This window comes from Dicentrarchus labrax, unplaced genomic scaffold (genome assembly GCF_905237075.1).
Source record: "Dicentrarchus labrax unplaced genomic scaffold, dlabrax2021, whole genome shotgun sequence".
Classification (NCBI taxonomy): domain Eukaryota; kingdom Metazoa; phylum Chordata; class Actinopteri; family Moronidae; genus Dicentrarchus; species Dicentrarchus labrax.
The window spans coordinates 331,188-349,513 of record NW_026136760.1 but is presented as its reverse complement, the minus strand read 5'-3'; the positions used below and the strand labels follow the sequence as shown (position 1 = coordinate 349,513).

At 40.4% G+C, this 18,326-nt stretch overlaps 1 protein-coding gene across 5 annotated transcripts in view; it reads right to left on the bottom strand.

The window, feature by feature from the left end:
- Nucleotides 1–355: 355 nt before the first annotated feature.
- crhr1 (corticotropin releasing hormone receptor 1) overlaps nt 356–18,326 on the bottom strand; it is a 45,283-nt gene continuing 27,312 nt past the window's right edge. For all 5 annotated transcript variants that reach the window (XM_051393646.1, XM_051393647.1, XM_051393648.1 and 2 more), the window contains 9 exons: nt 15,741–15,847; nt 12,617–12,737; nt 8,664–8,817; nt 8,481–8,541; nt 8,238–8,310; nt 6,284–6,369; nt 4,528–4,666; nt 4,354–4,395; nt 356–3,610 (listed from right to left, as the gene is read on the bottom strand). In XM_051393646.1, the coding sequence (XP_051249606.1) occupies nt 3,470–3,610; nt 4,354–4,395; nt 4,528–4,666; nt 6,284–6,369; nt 8,238–8,310; nt 8,481–8,541; nt 8,664–8,817; nt 12,617–12,737; nt 15,741–15,847 (924 nt within the window). In that variant the 3' untranslated portion in view covers nt 356–3,469. The remainder of the gene's footprint in view (nt 3,611–4,353; nt 4,396–4,527; nt 4,667–6,283; nt 6,370–8,237; nt 8,311–8,480; nt 8,542–8,663; nt 8,818–12,616; nt 12,738–15,740; nt 15,848–18,326) is intronic.

Below are 18,326 nucleotides of genomic sequence, written 5' to 3'. Positions count from 1 at the left end.
CTGTTTCATTCTAAACTCAAACTGTCTACATCCAATGAGTTTCAGACATTGCAGTGATGTCATAGATGAGGGGAGGGTCAAGATGTCACACTAATCTGGTCTGGCAGATCACAGCTGACCTCACGGGTCAGAGGTCAATCCCGTTGTCAGGAGCCACTGAGGCCTGACTCCAGTCTCTGTGGAAACGGCCACTTGGGACGTGATTGTACCTGACCCCCCCATTTACCCGGGACAGCCAGGTTACCATGGAGACCATTCAGACAGGTGGAGGACAGGAAGTGGAATAAAGTGCAGGTCATGGTAAGGTCACAGCTTTACTTCCTGTTAATGTTTCTATTCCAGAAAACAACATTGATCCTGTTGATTAATCGATTTATTAAATATCAGAAGACACAGCAGGGTCACAATATCCACTCCACCTTTCATTTATTCAAGTGTCTGGGTAGCCAAAACAAGTGCTCCTCATCTCACTGAAACTATAAATTAGATTTTAATCTGATGTTATTATAAATTCAATATTTACAAAAAAATAAGATTTGAAATAATTTCTACACACACACACACACACACACACACACACACACACACACACACAAGGCACAATGATGAAGATGAGTTCAGGGAAAAGGAGGAAGAGGGGCAGTTTGTGTTTCATCCTGAGTATTTTCCTTTACACAGACTTACAGTTACTATCTAACCTACGGTTACTACGGTTACTGCAGTTACTATGGTTACTGTTAGTACTACTGACCTCTATCTAACCCCAAACTCTTATTTAAGATTTACAACTGTGCAAATGTGCACAACAACAATTACAATTTATGATAAATATATATTTTCAACTGTTCTGTGTCCGTCTCATGGAAAGAAAATATTCAAGGTACAAAAACACATCATCAGCATATTAAAGATAAATTCCCGGAGTGTCTGTATGCATTCATTATAATCAATTAATTATATAATTTTGTTTTTTAATAGATAATGATGAATATGAATCCCCAGAATTTGTTATAATTGTTATAATGAATACATTTGTATATAGCGCCCCCTGATGTTCAGCTGGTATTTTTTCTTTAGTGCAACAGAGCAAGATGAATATTTCCAGTTGGTCAGAGTGGACCCTGGTGGCTGCTCTCTTTGTGATGTGTTCAGGACTTTCAGCTGCAGTGGTGGAGCTCTGGAAGAGTTCTGGTGCAGACTTTTTTGTTTGACTATTTAAGTGTCCAGATTGAAATAAATATGATTACTGAAGTGAATGTGGTTAATGAAGTAACTACAGTTAGTCATGGAGTTCCACAAGGTTCTGTACTTGGACCAATACTATTTACTTTATATATGCTCCCTTTAGGCAACATTATTAGGAATCACTCCATGAACTTTCACTGTTATGCAGATGATACGCAGTTATATCTATCAATCAAACCCAATGAAATTAATCAATTATCTAAATTACAAACATGTCTTACGGACATAAAATCCTGGATGACCTGCAATTTTCTGATGTTAAACTCAGAAAAAAACGAAATTCTTGTTCTTGGCCCCAAAAACCTTAGAGACTCACTGTCTAAAGATATAGTTACTCTAGATGGCATTACCTTGGCCTCTAGCACCACTGTCAGGAATCTTGGAGTTATCTTTGATCAGGATTTGTCATTTAACTCCCACATAAAGCAAACCTCTAGGACTGCCTTCTTTCATTTACGTAATATTACAAAAATTAGACACATCCTATCACAGACAGATGCAGAAAAACTAATCCATGCATTTGTTACTTCAAGGCTGGATTACTGCAACTCTTTATTATCAGGTTGCCCCAATAAGTCCATTAAAACGCTCCAATTAATTCAGAACGCTGCAGCACGAGTACTGACAGGAACTAGAAAAAGAGATCACATCTCTCCTGTACTAGCTTCTCTGCATTGGCTCCCTGTAAAATGTAGAATTGAATTTAAAATCCTCCTCCTCACCTATAAAGCTCTTCATGGGTAGGCCCCTTCATATCTTAAAGAGCTCATAGTACCCTATTACCCCTCTAGAACACTACGTTCTCTGAATGCTGGGCTACTTGTGGTTCCTATAGTCTCTTAAAGTAGAACAGGAGCCAGAGCCTTCAGTTACCAAGCTCCTCTCTTGTGGAATCAGCTTCCAGTTGTGGTTCGGGAGGCAGACACCCTCACCACATTCAAGAGTAGGCTTAAGACATTCCTCTTTGATAAAGCTTATAGTTAGGGCTGGATCAGGTGAGTCCTGAACCATCCCTTAGTTATGCTGCTATAGGCCTAGACTATCGGGGGATTTCCCATGATGCACTGAGCTCCTCCCTTCCTCTCTCTTTCTGCACTCATTCATGTTCCATTAATGCATGTTACTAACTTCACTTCTTCCGTGCTTTCTCGTCTCGCAGGTTCTTGTCGATCCTGGTGGAGCCTCCTGCCATGGTCCTGCTAGATTGCCATTGCCAATACTGTTGTTGCTATGCACCTGTCTGTCTGTCTGTCTGTCTCTCGCTCTCTCTCTCTGCCTCTCTCTCTCTCTCTCTCTCTCTCTCACCCCAACTGGTCGAGACAGACGACCACCCACCTAGAGCCGGAGGATCTGTCCTAGGTTTCTGCCTTTTAACAGGCAGTTTTTCCTTGCCCTTGTCGCCAAGTGCTTGCTCATGGTGGTACTGTTGGGTCTCTGTAAATAATGTTATAAAGAGTTCGGTCTAGACCTGCTCTATTTGAAAAGTGTCCTGAGATAACTTCTGTTATGAATTGGCGCTATACAAATAAAATTGAATTGAATTGAATTGAATGAAGTACATGTTGAACTAAATATTCTGATTGTAGATAATCAATGATGATCAATGCTGAGGGACTTCATCCAGAGTGTCATATCACACACTGTTTGAGATAATTACTGCCATCTACTGTGTGTGTGTGTGTGTGTGTGTGTGTTCAATTCAATTCAATTCAATTTTATTTGTATAGCGCCAATTCATAACAGAAGTTATCTGTTATGAATTGGACAAGTTATCTCAGGACACTTTGTCCTGTTTGTGTGTGTGTGCTGTTAGCTCTGTTAAACAGGAGAAAGCTGGTGATCAATATTACAATATACACATATATAGCTCATCAATAACACTAATCAATAAATAAACTTGATTATATGAACACAGTCCAGCTGCCTGAGTGTCTGTGACCCTGTGGAAGCGGCTGATTGGTCGAGTCCAGTGATTGGTGATTGGAAGAGGGGCGGGGCCTTGCAGAGTCTTCACTTACAGGTCTCCATCTGATTGGCCCCGCAAATCTGTGTCCTGCACTGTGATTGGCTGGTCTGAACTGATCCACTGGTTGGTTAAATCTGGTCCTGATGCAGAATAAAGCATCTGAGCAGCTGACTGGAATGAAACCATGGACTGTAGTTGGATAAGTTCAGGTCCAACAGAGACACAGTCTGTCTGTCTGTCTGTCTGTCTGTCCGTCTGTCAGAGGTTGGAGGACTGTTTGATGCTGTGGAAGGACACTCTGCTCGGTGAGGTGGGAAGTGATGTGGCGCGCACCGCCCGGCTTCGGAAGGAGTGACGGTCCTGCCAACGAATCCAATGCTTCCTGACCGCGGAGCGCACCTGCAGACCAACAGACAGACAGGTTGAGACACTTAAGTATGTTGGTGTGAGTCTGCATTGACTGCACTTATACAGCACTTCTCAGTACAGGTCACATTCACCCATTCACACACATTCATTGACTGATGATTCAGCATCAGGAGCAGTTTGGGGTTCAGTATTGTGCTCAAGAACACTTCAACATTCTGATTAGTGAGCAACCTACTCTAGCTCCTGAGACACAACCAGTTTAAAGATTAGTGTTGGGCAGGAGGGCATTACCAGTAATAATAATACAGTAATGTAAACTAGTAGTGTAACTAATTACTAATAAAAGTAATAATATTACAGTTACTTTCTAATTAAAGTTATTAGTTACACTGCTCTTGTTGTCTCCTCCTACTGATCTGAAATCCAACAATTAATCACATCCTTGGATTCACTTTTGTAATCACAAAGGAAACTAGTTTGGAAGATGGAAACATTCAGGAGCTGGAATATTCCATTACTTTGATTTTGACAATCAAAACTGGATTTTAATTATCATCAGTGTCAATTTTGTGCAGAAAGGACACTATGTGAGGCATAGCTAAAAAAGTAATATTAAGTGATATTATATTCGAAAAGAGTAATGAGTAACTAGTCCAACACTGATAAAGATAATTCAAAATAATAACAGCAAAATGGGTCCCAGTTTAGAAATGTGTGGAACACCACAGACACAAAGGGGGAAGAATAGTAGAATAAACAGAAGTGACAATTACCTCACTGTTGAGAAAACAGTAGAAAACTGAGACAAAAAAACCCTGTAGAGACAGACAGAGGAAGAGTGTTAGCTGTTAACTTTGCTAATAGCTAATTAGCTTAGCTCAGATTCAGGTTAGAGTTTAGGTTAAATTTTAGGGCCACTTGGAAAGGTCAACAGAGATCAGACGAACCTGGAAGGACTCCAGAATGGAGTTGAAGTAGATGAAGACAATCTGAGCGACTTCGTCTTCTCCTCCAGGATTCACAAAGAACAACATGTAGGTGATTCCTAACAGAGGCAGCAGCACCAGAGTCGCCTTCACTGCCTTCCTACAGAAACAACACATATATTCTATTCAATTCAATTCAATTCAATTCAATTTTATTTGTATAGCGCCAATTCATAACAGAAGTTATCTCAGGACACTTTTCAAATAGAGCAGGTCTAGACCGAACTCTTTAAAACATTATTTACAGAGACCCAACAGTACCAATTAATTCAGAACGCTGCAGCACGAGTACTGACAGGAACTAGAAAAAGAGATCACATCTCTCCTGTACTAGCTACTCTGCATTGGCTCCCTATAAAATGTAGAATTGAATTTAAAATACTCCTCCTCACCTATAAAGCTCTTCATGGTCAGGCCCCTTCATATCTTAAAGAGCTCATAGTATCCTATTACCCCACTAGAACATTACGTTCTCTGAATGCTGGGCTACTTGTGGTTCCTATAGTCTCTAAAAGTAGAACAGGAGCCAGAGCCTTCAGTTACCAAGCTCCTCTCCTGTGGAACCAGCTTCCAGTTGTGGTTCGGGAGGCAGACACCCTCACCACATTCAAGAGTAGGCTTAAGACATTCCTCTTTGATAAAGCTTATAGTTAGGGCTGGATCAGGTGAGTCCTGAACCATCCCTTAGTTATGCTGCTATAGGCCTAGACTATCGGGGGATTTCCCATGGTGCACTGAGCTACTCTCTTCCTCTCTCTTTCTGCACTCATTCATGTCCCATTAATGCATGTTACTAACTCCACTTCTTCCCCGGAGTTCTTGTGCTTTCTCGTCTCGCAGGTTCTCATGGATCCTGGTGGAGCCTCCTGCCATGGTCCTGCTTGACTGCCATTGCCAATACTGTTGTTGCTGTGCACCTGTCTGTCTGTCTGTCGCTCTCTCTCTCTCTCTCTCTCTCTCTCTCTCTCTCTCTCACCCCAACTGGTCGAGACAGACGACCACCCACCTAGAGCCGGAGGATCTGTCCTAGGTTTCTGCCTTTTAACAGGCAGTTTTTCCTTGCCCTTGTCGCCAAGTGCTTGCTCATGGTGGTACTGTTGGGTCTCTGTAATTAATGTTAAAGAGTTCGGTCTAGACCTGCTCTATTTGAAAAGTGTCCTGAGATAACTTCTGTTATGAATTGGCGCTATACAAATAAAATTGAATTGAATTGAATTGAATTGAACCACCATGAGCAAGACCTTGGAGACAAGGGCAAGGAAAACTGCCTATTAAGAGGCAGAAACCTAGGACAGATCCTTCGGCTCTAGGTGGGTGGTCGTCTGCCTCGACCAGTTAGGGTGAGAGAGAGAGACAGAGACAGAGAGAGAGAGATATATCACAATAACAGGATTCAACCTTACTGTCTACAACATGTGACTGACAGCACAGTCAGTGGACTGGATGCTTCCCTTATTACAAAATACCAGCAGGTACAAATGGGATTCACATGGGATGTACATCTTATTTACCATTGATTGATTCTGATTGGCAGCAGGCTGGGACCTAATTCCTGATAATGGACACCCATTCAGGTATCTGGACTGTTACAAAGAGTTACATCCTTCCAGCTGTACTCTCTCAGTAGACCTGACTTTGTAGTTGGTTAGTTGTGTTGTTACCTGTTTGTTCACCTGTTTAAAGGTACTTCTGTGTTGTACTGTGAAGTAACTCGTACCTGTACTGGATGGTCTCTGAGGTGGTAGACGCCCTCAGTTTGGTCATCAGGATCCGAACAATGTTGAACAGAAAGACAAAGTTAATCTGAGGAGAAGAAGAGATTGATTGATGAGACTGACGCTGACTCCCAGCAGTCGCTTTCTAATTATTATTATCGGGTTGCCCCAATAAGTCCATTAAAACACTACAATTATCTCAACACGCTGGAGCACGAGTACTGATGGGAACTAGGAAAATAAATCATATTTCTCCTGTACTAGCTTCTCTGCACTGGCTCCCTGTAAAATTTAGAATAGAATTTAAAATCCTCCTCCTCACCTATAAAGCTCTTCATGGTCAGGCCCCTTCATATCTTAAAGAGCTCATAGTACCCTATTACCCCTCTAGAACACTACGTTCTCTGAATGCTGGGCTACTTGTGGTTCCTATAGTCTCTAAAAGTAGAACAGGAGCCAGAGCCTTCAGTTACCAAGCTCCTCTCTTGTAGAACCAGCTTCCATTTGTGGTTCGGGAGGCAGACAACCTCACCACATTCAAGAGTAGGCTTAAGACATTCCTCTTTGATAAAGCTTATAGTTAGGGCTGGATCAGGTGAGTCCTGAACCATCCCTTAGTTATGCTGCTATAGGCCTAGACTATCGGGGGATTTCCCATGATGCACTGAGCTCCTCTCTTCCTCTCTCTCTCTTTCTGCACTCATTCATGTCCCATTAATGCATGTTACTAATTTTACTTCTTCCCCGGAGTTCTTGAGCTTTCTGGTCTAGCAGGTTCTCATGGATCCTGGTGGAGCCTCCTGCCATGGTCCTGCTTGACTCCCATTGCTAATATCACTGATATTATTGTTATTATTATTATTATTATTATTACAGCTTCTATTATTACTATTGTCACTGCTCATTGTCCCCCATCGTCGCTGTTGTCGTCGTCATCATCTTCCTCATGTTCATCATCATCAGTCACTACCATTAGTGTAGTTATTCGTACTGTTGTTGCTGTGCACCTCTCTCTCTCTCTCTCTCTCTCTCTCACCCCAACTGGTCGAGGCAGACGACCACCCACCTAGAGCCTATGGGTCTGTCCTAGGTTTCTGCCTCTTAATAGGCAGTTTTTCCTTGCCCCCGTCTCCAAGGTCTTGCTCATGGTGGTACTGTTGGGTCTCTGTAAATAATGTTATGAGGAGTTCGGTCTAGACCTGCTCTATTTGAAAAGTGTCCTGAGATAACTTCTGTTATGAATATATATATATCAGAAATACTTTAAAATACTTTAATAATCCCAGGGGGAAATTATTTTATTATATATATATATATATATATTGTTATTATTATTAATATTACTATTATTATTACTACAGTTTCTATTATTACTATAATCACTGCTCATTGTCCCCCATTGTTGTTGACGTTGTTGTCTTCATCTTCTTTATGGTCATCATCATCATCATCAGCAGTCACTACTATTAGTGTAGCTGTTGCTACTGTTGCTGTGTGCTGTGCACCTTTGTCTCTCTCTCTCTCTCTCTCTCTGTCTGTCTCTCTGTGTGTGTGTCTCTCTCTCTGTCTCTCTCTCTCTCTCTCTCTCTCTCTCCCAACCACCTAGAGCCGGGGTTTGTCCGAGGTTTCTGCCTCTCAGAAGGAAGTGTTTTCTTCCATTAATGTCCTCAGTGAGTCTTTGCAGGTTTGTTTGTGGCCGGTCACTCAGAGATTCATCACCAGAACAATACCAATAAAACTACTGATGTTGTTTAGTGTGCCGGTATGGTTTTCTCAGAGTGGAGAAAGCAGGTCAAGGTGTTTTTTAAACAAGTCCGCCTGCTGTGATGACCCAGAGATCATAGGAAGTCTAGTCAGTTCTCTGCAGAGGGACAGGATTTAAGGTGGACTGACAGTGACAGTGACAGTGCGCAGTTCAGATAGACAGGATTTAAGGTGGATTGGCTTTGTTCTTACCAGCAGGACCAGGATCATGGGGCCTTGGTAGATATAGTCTGTGTAAACCCCTGCCCTCTTTCCAAACCAGCACCTGTCAATCAAAACACAATCACTAATCAGATCACTGCTGGTTCTGGACATTGTGGACTGTCAGGTAACATAAACCAGGTAACCTGCAAGCAACCATAGCAACAGTGCTAATGCTTCATTAGCTAATGTATGAGGTGAAAGGGACAGCTATATCCTGATCATGTGACTTACTTCTCGTTGTCGTAGTAAAGCTTCCCAAAAGCCCACGCCACAATGATAGGAAATGGAATACCTGTCAACAGACCGACAGGTGTACAGGTAAGCCCACAGGAGGACTGGTACCCAGGTAAAGCTATAGACAGGTACAGGTAGACAGACAGGTACATGTAGACAGACAGGTGCAGGTAGACAAACCCCAGCCGATGCAGATGAACATCCACTTCCTGAGCTTGTCGGTGGAGTAGGTGAGAACGACGGCCGTGTGGAGGTAACAGCCTTCACCAAACATCCAGAAGAAGTTTGTGACATGGAAATAATTATAACCTGCCGTCACCAACCTGCACCACACCTGAGGAGGAGAGGAGGAAGAGGAGGAGGAAGAGAAAACAAAGAGTTAATCTAATCTAATATTTACTTTTTATCCTCATTTTCTTTGTTGTCATAGTAACCAGTGAGAAAACAAAGACTGCACAGTGTGATGTCAGTGTAATAGTGTAGAGTTAAAGAGTCCCAGTCTGAAGGTCATGGCTTGTTTCAGTCTAGTGTGAATCATTATCCATTGTTTTATTGCCTTCGGCGTTATGGTCATCACCATGTTGTTTTTTTAGCGGTTGGGCTGCTCATTGGCGGCATTCTGTTTCAACTCAGCTGCTTCAGATGATTTCCCCCACAGAACCATGTGGAAAGTTGTTCTTGAAAACTGTGGCAGGCACTTTCAAAAAATACTCTGCAGCTGATTGGATGGACCATCTATCTATCACCGTCTATCAACCAATCAGATCAATGAACAATATAATGCAGTCAAACTCCTACTGAAAAAGAAAGAAAAGCTTTCTAAAGCTAGTGTTGTTCTTTACTCGTATTTCAATGAAGAAATACTTTCCAGTTCTGATAAAACTGATGCTGCTGTTAGCAGCTATGCTATGCTAACCTCTTTAGCAGCCAGCATTGCTTTTTAACAAACTGTGCTATGTCATACCTAGCGGGCATCACTGTAGCTGCCAGTTCTCCCTCAAAGGACGTTGATCTGGTACCATGTTTGTGAACAGTTTTGTGGAGAGAAATAGTCAACAACAGAATCTGGATCCATATCTGATCAGCACTGCCTAGTTTGACAGTTTGATCTGAGTTTGGTGCATTGAGCTGGACAGACTCACTGAGAATGAGCTGTCAATCCCAAGATAGCCCGCCCTAAGGCTGAAACTAGAGACCAGAAACCCATCAGGAAACTGTTTACTGAGCTCATGAATCAACTTCTCCATAAGACTCAATACTATCAGAGTGGAGCTGCTCCCTGCTGGCTGTTAGAGAGAATGCTGGTTTAAAACACTGTTGAAATTATTAAAACATAGGAGACTAGCACCTTGGTATAACCACCAAACCCGCCAGTTAAAACAAATAGCTAGGAAATCTGAAAGGAAATGGCGCTCTTCCAAATTATCAGAATATCGCTCAAATTGGCAAGATAATCTTAAAATTTATAGAAAGGCCCTCCGTAATGCCAGAGGAGCCTATTACTCAGCACTAATTCAATTCAATTCAATTCAATTTTATTTGTATAGCGCCAATTCATAACAGAAGTTATCTCAGGACACTTTTCAAATAGAGCAGGTCTAGACCGAACTCTTTAACATTAATTACAGAGACCCAACAGTACCACCAATTCTAATAGAAGAAAATAAGAATAACCCTAGGTTCCTCTTCAGCACTGTAGCCAGGCTGACAGAGAGTCACAGCTCTATTGAGCCACATATCCCCATAAACTTAAGTAGCAATGACTTCATGAGCTTCTTCTATAATAAAATTATTACTATTAGAGAAAAAATTAATTACCAACTGCCATCAACAGTTATCAGTGGCTCTCCAAGTTCAGGGACTTCTGTCAATGTAAACTTAGACATATATTTAGACTGTTTTTCTGCTATCGATCTTCATCAGTTAACTTCAATCATTTCTTCATCGAAGCCATCAACCTGTCTATTAGACCCGATCCCAACTAGGCTGCTTAAAGAAGTTGTTCCCTTAATTGGCACTTCTTTACTGGATATGATTAATCTTTCTTTATTATCAGGATATGTACCACAGTCCTTTAAAGTACCTGTAATTAAATCCCTTCTTAAAAAGTCCACTCTTGACCCAGGGGTTTTAGCCAACTATAGACCGATTTCTAACCTCCCCTTCCTCTCTAAGATTCTGGAGAAAGTAGTCGCCAAAGAGTTGTGTTAATTTCTACGTAACAATAGTTTATTTGAGGATTTTCAGTCAGGATTTAGAGTTCATCACAGCACAGAGACAGCTCTGGTTAAAGTTAATAATGACCTTCTGACTGCTTCTGACAATGGACTTGTCTCTGTACTTGTATTATTAGATCTTAGTGCTGCATTTGACACCATTGACCATAATATTCTTTTAGAGAGACTTGAGCATCAAATTGGCATTAAAGGAACCGCACTAAGCTGGTTTAAGTCATATTTATCAGATCGCTCGCAGTTTGTACATGTTAACGATGAATCTTCAATAAATACTACAGTTAGTCATGGAGTTCCACAAGGTTCTGTACTTGGACCAATACTATTTACTTTATATATGCTGCCTTTAGGCAACATTGTTAGGAATCACTCCACTAACTTTCACTGTTAGGCAGATGATACGCAGTTATATCTATCAATCAAGCCCAATGAAATTAATCAATTATCTAAATTACAAACATGTCTTAAGGACATAAAATCCTGGATGACCTGCAATTTTCTGATGTTAAACTCAGAAAAAAACGAAATTCTTGTTCTTGGCCCCAAAAACCTTAGAGACTCACTGTCTAAAGATATAGTTACTCTAGATGGCATTAACTTGGCCTCTAGCACCACTGTCAGGAATCTCGGAGTTATCTTTGATCAGGATTTGTCATTTAACTCCCACATAAAGCAGACCTCTAGGACCGCCTTCTTTCATTTACGTAATATTAGAAAAATTAGACACATCCTATCACAGACAGATGCAGAAAAACTAATACATGCATTTGTTACTTCAAGGCTGGATTACTGCAACTCTTTATTATCAGGTTGCCCCAATAAGTCCATTAAAACGCTCCAATTAATTCAGAACGCTGCAGCACGAGTACTGACAGGAACTAGAAAAAGAGATCACATCTCTCCTGTACTAGCTTCTCTGCATTGGCTCCCTGTAAAATGTAGAATAGAATTTAAAATCCTCCTCCTCACCTATAAAGCTCTTCATGGTCAGGCTCCTTCATATCTTAAAGAGCTCATAGTACCCTATTACCCCTCTAGAACACTACGTTCTCTGAATGCTGGGCTACTTGTGGTTCCTATAGTCTCTTAAAGTAGAACAGGAGCCAGAGCCTTCAGTTACCAAGCTCCTCTCCTGTGGAACCAGCTTCCATTTGTGGTTCGGGAGGCAGACACCCTCACCACATTCAAGAGTACGCTTAAGACATTCCTCTTTGATAAAGCTTATAGTTAGGGCGGGATCAGGTGAGTCCTGAACCATCCCTTAGTTATGCTGCTATAGGCCTAGACTATCGGGGGATTTCCCATGGTGCACTGAGCTCCTCCCCTCCTCTCTCTTTCTGCACTCATTCATGTCCCATTAATGCATGTTACTAACTGCACTTCTTCCCCGGAGTTATTCTGCTTTCTCGTCTTGCAGGTTCTTGTCGATCCTGGTGGAGCCTCCTGCCATGGTCCTGCTAGATTGCCATTGCCAATACTGTTGTTGCTGTGCACCTGTCTGTCTGTCTCTCACTCTCTCTCTCTCTCTGCCTCTCTCTCTCTCTCTCTCTCTCTCTCTCTCACCCCAACTGGTCAAGACAGACGACCACCCACCTAGAGCCGGAGGATCTGTCCTAGGTTTCTGCCTTTTAACAGGCAGTTTTTCCTTGCCCTTGTCTCCAAGGTCTTGCTCATGGTGGTACTGTTGGGTCTCTGTAAATAATGTTTTAAAGAGTTTGGTCTAGACCTGCTCTATTTGAAAAGTGTCCTGAGATAACTTCTGTTATGAATTGGCGCTATACAAATAAAATTGAATTGAATTGAATTGAATTGTCCCCTGAGTTTAATCACATCATCAGAGCAGATCACCTCCTCTCCATGGTGACCGTCATCAGGGACAGTGTGTGCGTGTAGGGTTACCTGGTTGCTCTCGGTAACAGCGGGGTTCATCGTTAACTGCACAATGAACCAGGTAGCGTTCCTCAGGATGAACGCTGAGATCAGATTCCAGTGGATGATGTTCCTCAGACAGCGGATACTCCTGCAACACACACACACACACACACACACACACACACACACACACACACACACACAGGTAATGAACTTATGATCAATGACCATAAACTTGAGATATTGATCTGTTAATGAGCCTTTAGGCTGCTCTGACCAATGAGAACTAGAGGAATATTTCATATAGGTGAATAAAAAACTTTGTTGACTGTCCATCCAAATATGTTTTATGTAGAACAGCAGCTTTTTTCTTATTAAATATGAATTCTCTAAGTAATTCTTATGGCTTTAAAATCATGACCAATTATTTGACCTCTGCCCCGTAAACTGTGTCTTTGTATTACATAAACAGATATATAGGTAGGGCACGGACAGAGTGCAGTAACTACTTCCTGACTAAATCTACTTTTATTACATTAAATCTGGATTTCTGTTTACTGTGTACAAAGTTGAAATAGATTAGGAATTCAGAAGAATTAAAGTATTTTATGAGATTTAATCTACTAAAATGATAAACCTAGTAACTACACTTACTGCGGTTTAGTTTTGGGCAATTTTTCTTTAAGAAAGAGCGAGACTAAACCTTTGTCAAAGGATAAAAAAAAGAACTGAATTTTGACCATAATATTAGTGGAGTTTGCCTTTGTAGAGCAGAGTAGAGCGGTTTATGGAGAGAATATTTCATCTGTCCTTTAATATTGAAACTGTCTCTTATCTGTCTCTTTATCAAAACATTATATTACATTATTATTCTCCAATTTGCAGATTGCACCATGCTGCTATTTTGATAATATATAATAATAATATTTTGATTAATTGTGCAGCTCTAATCTGGACATCCCTAGATTTTACACTAACATCTTTAAAGGTTTCAATGAAAAAAAGGATTAAAAACAACAGAACAGGATGAGACACTAAACTAGAAAGGAATCTGTTGGACTGAAGCTTCATTTCTCTAATCCTCCTCCTCCGACTCTGTTTGATCCTTAATCCTCCAACAATGACTGGACATCACCCAGCACACACACACACTGGCTGTTTGTTTATGAGGATCAAAGGATGAGACAGAATCCGGATCCTTCAGGTTCATTAGAGTCTCAATCAGCTGATAAACCAGCTGACCTCAGTTCAGTTTTATTTCTCTGCTGAGATCTACAAACATTCTCAGAACCTGGATGTCCCTGAACGCCTCATTTTGCTCTGTTCTTCTACCAGATGAGCTCTGGTTCTCTCTTCAACGTGCAATATTTCATTTCACTGTGCAATCTATTGCCCATGTGCTACTGCTACAATTTGTACTATTTTTACTAATTGTACTATTTGTGTTATCTGTTGTTATTGTTGTAATATTTGTGTTATCTGTTGCTACTGTTGTAATATTTGTGTTGTACTATTTGTGTTATCTGTTGTTACTGTTGTACTATTTGTGTTATCTGTTGTTATTGTTGTAATATTTGTTATCTGTTGCTACTGTTGTAATATTTGTGTTGTACTATTTGTGTTATCTGTTGTTACTGTTGTACTATTTGTGTTATCTGTTGTTATTGTTGTAATATTTGTGTTATCTGTTGTTACTGTTGTACTATTTGTGTTATCTGTTGTAATTGTTGTAATATTTGTGTTATCTGTTGTTACTGTTGTAAAATTTGTGTTATCTGTTGTTATTGTTGTAATATTTGTGTTATCTGTTGTTACTGTTGTAATATTTGTGTTATCTGCTGTTACTGTTGTACTATTTGTGTTATCTGTTGCTACTGTTGTACTATTTGTGTTATCTGTTGTTATTGTTGTAATATTTGTTATCTGTTGCTACTGTTGTAATATTTGTGTTGTACTATTTGTGTTATCTGTTGTTACTGTTGTACTATTTGTGTTATCTGTTGTTATTGTTGTAATATTTGTGTTATCTGTTGTTACTGTTGTAATATTTGTGTTATCTGTTGTAATTGTTGTAATATTTGTGTTATCTGTTGTTACTGTTGTAATATTTGTGTTATCTGTTGTTACTGTTGTAATATTTGTGTTATCTGCTGTTACTGTTGTACTATTTGTGTTATCTGTTGCTACTGTTGTAATATTTGTGTTATCTGTTTGTGGATTCGTACTGTTGTGGATTCTTACTGTTTTTTCTCTTGTACATAGTGTTTTTATGTATTATTTTTTCCTACTCCTACTGTTTTTAGACTGTTTTTTTCTATCCACTTTGCTGCTGCAACATTGGAATTTCCCCCATTGTGGGACAAATAAAGGAATATCTTATCTTATCTTATCTTAACCGGTTCCGTTCAACGTTCTTGGAACCAAGGTCGGGGGATATGTTCAAATGTTCCAACCAGCCTAATTTGACAGTCTTCTCCTTTCTAACATAAGACTGTTGGTGTGTGAGTAAGCGTCAGGGTTATAATAATAATATCACAGGGCAGTTTCAGGTTGTTGTAATATACAATTCTTAAGTCATAATGAAATCGTTTCATGTAACAAGTAATAATGAATGGTGTCATCTCAATTTTTCTCTCTCAAAGAAAGTGCACCTGTCAGACCATTATTTATCTCCACCTCTAATATTAGTTATTTTAGAGACCTCCACAAAGTTTAGATCATAATTCGGTCAACAATGACTAAAAGAACTGGATACTGGACTGGAAAATACTGGTCACAGTTATAATAACAGCTACAGCAGGTCCCAACCAAGCCAGATGATCATTATTGAACTGTTGTCAATCAGTCAGAACTAGAAGGAGTCCTGCTCTTCTTGCCCACTGAATCGATTAGAGCTTGACTCAATCTAGGTACCAGGTACTTTTGTTCACTGCAGACAATAACCCTGTAGGTGGGATTCCTAGCTGAGCATCAAGGCTGAAGGCAGCGAGATAAAAGACTGCTGAATAAAACGTATATAAGGTAGAATCCACAACTTCTGCCAACTGGACTGCTGTTGTGACAGAGACCCTTCAGTAGCTGTGGTTTAACGCCTCAGGACGACAATGATTGACAAATAAATAACCGACAGACGGACAGACAGACAGATTACCTGAGTCTCATGAAGAGTGTGAAGGCCAGTAGCAGTGCTCCCAGAGAGATACAGTGACCCAGGTAGTTGATGATCACAGCAACCTGATAATGAACTTTACTTTTCCTCTGAACACACAGGAAACAGGAAACAGAGACAGCAGTTGGTTTGTTTGTTTGCTCTACAGATAGTCCCCAGACCTCTACAGCTAGTGTCAAGACCCCTACAACTCTCCAGTCCTTAAAGTTTTTATTAATTAAGTATGTGTGTGTGCGTGTGTTTGTGTGTTTTTTTTTGCCTTGGCTACAGCTGCATTCTGACTTTACATCTTTGTTGTTGTTTTTTTATGAATATAAATTATGCCAAAACATGTAAACAAAGAATCAGAATGTGTGGTTGTCTGCTGATGATGAATATTTATTAACACACACACACACACACACACACACCTTAATTTCCGCTCTGTGATTGGCCTGCAGCCAGCTATGTGCTCCAATCAGAGGATAGCGGGAAATAGGCGACAGATTCTCTCAGTGGGAAACAGAAAAAGAGACACTAACTGTGTTATATGGACACACACACATACACACACACAAACACACACACACACACACACACACACACACACACACACATGCACACAGGGTCCAGATGGTTCACACTTACGTTTTCACCACTCACTCATCCATAGTGTCACACACGTCTCTGATTGGTTCAGGCTGTGTGTTTGTGTGTGTGTGTGTGTGTGTGTTTGTGTGTGTGTCTCTGTGTGTGTATGTGTGTTTAGTCCAGATGTGCTGAGCTGGTTGTTGTGTTTCAGCTGACTTTAAAAACAGAAAAATAATTCCATCTCATGGCGGTGGTGGGGGCGTTTGTTATCAGCAGCCGGTAATGTCATCCAGAACCTGGTTCCATAAACTACCTTCAGATAAACCCTCACTGTCCTGTCTGTGCTAGGGGCCACGCCTGACACATGTTCTATGACGCCCTGCAGTGATGGTGTGTTTTAGCCTTAGGGTTAGGGGGGAGAAGAAGTGTTTCTGACAGTGGTTGGTTGGTTTTAGTTTAATGGGGACAGACAGACAGACAGACAGACAGACAGACAGAGAGAAAGACAGGTTGTACTAAGTGGTTTGAGGTCAACAAACAGTCAGAACAAATCTGTGCCCTCTGAGTGTGTGTGATCCATTATAGATGGCTGTATCAGAAAAACACATTATCACCCAATATATGTGTTAACCACACACACACACACACACATACACACACAGGTCCTGAAAGTGTTTTCTTGTTTTATATGTCTGTGGGGACCCGTGTCTGCGTGTGTGTGTGTGTGTGTGTGTGTGTGTGTGTGTGTGTGGGGGGGTCGGTCTTTTAGGACAAACATGAAGTTTTAAAGAGGTTTGTCTGTAGTGTTCACTGTTTATTTAAGCAGCTGATTTCAATCCATTATCAGGAATTAATGGACACCTTGCAGCCTATCAGAATTGAGTATTCACACAGACATAAATACATAGAAAATATTACTAAATATAACTAAACTAAATAAATATTAGAGCTCAATGACCGATGCACTTGAAAAAGCTCGATAGCGTTAAATTAAAAAAATCACTTCTTGATTTATTTTAAATTACGACAAGTAGAAGCCAAAATCCTGAACCTGTCAGCATAACTGAAGACTCTCCCGTCTCTCTAGATTCAGACCGTAGGCACAAACTGAAGACTCTCCTGTCTCTCTAGATTTAGACCGTAGGCACAAACTGAAGACTCTCCTGTCTCTCTAGATTCAGACCGTAGGCACAAACTAAAGACGGACCAGAAAACAATAAATCGGAAGGTAAAATGATTCCAGATTGTTTGATGATTATCATGATAACATCAGAGCTTCAGGATCATTAATCAATCAATAATTCAAAAACCAAATCATCTAAAAATATCTGTAATAATGTCACTGTCTGTATATTAATAATAATAATAATAATAAAATGCAGTTTGTTGACTCACAGTTTCAATGTCAAGTTCAAAAGGTTTACATTGAATAAGAAAATGTTGCTAGGCAACAGAGAGCAAAAACATGAACATCATCATGATAAGGACTGGAGGTATTGATGACTGAGTTAATCAGTGTATTGATCACTGAGTTAATCAGTGTATTCATGGTTTTCAGTCATGTGACTAACATACTAACGTACTAAAACAACGTACCAATATGGCGACTTACACTAGAAACCACAAATAAGGCATTTGAATAATATCCATTCATTTTAACCATGAATATTTATATCACCTCTCAAAAGATGAAAAACAAAGATATGTGGACAAGCTGCAGGTTTTGGGTTGTTGTGATCCACATACAGAAGCCGCTGCAGTATTTATAGTATAAGTCACTGCCTGAGCTCCAGTTTGATCTTTATATCTCTCTTATGGAGAATCCCTCCCCCCATACTGCCGCAGACTGAAAGCAGACACAAGTACAGACTGGAGATGTCCTCAGATCAATGAAGGCATTTTTAACTGATCCGATTGGCTATATTGAGCTTTATTGATCCCATCTTTTATTTTACACCAGCTGTCACACTGCTGTTTTTACTGGTGAAGCCATCATCA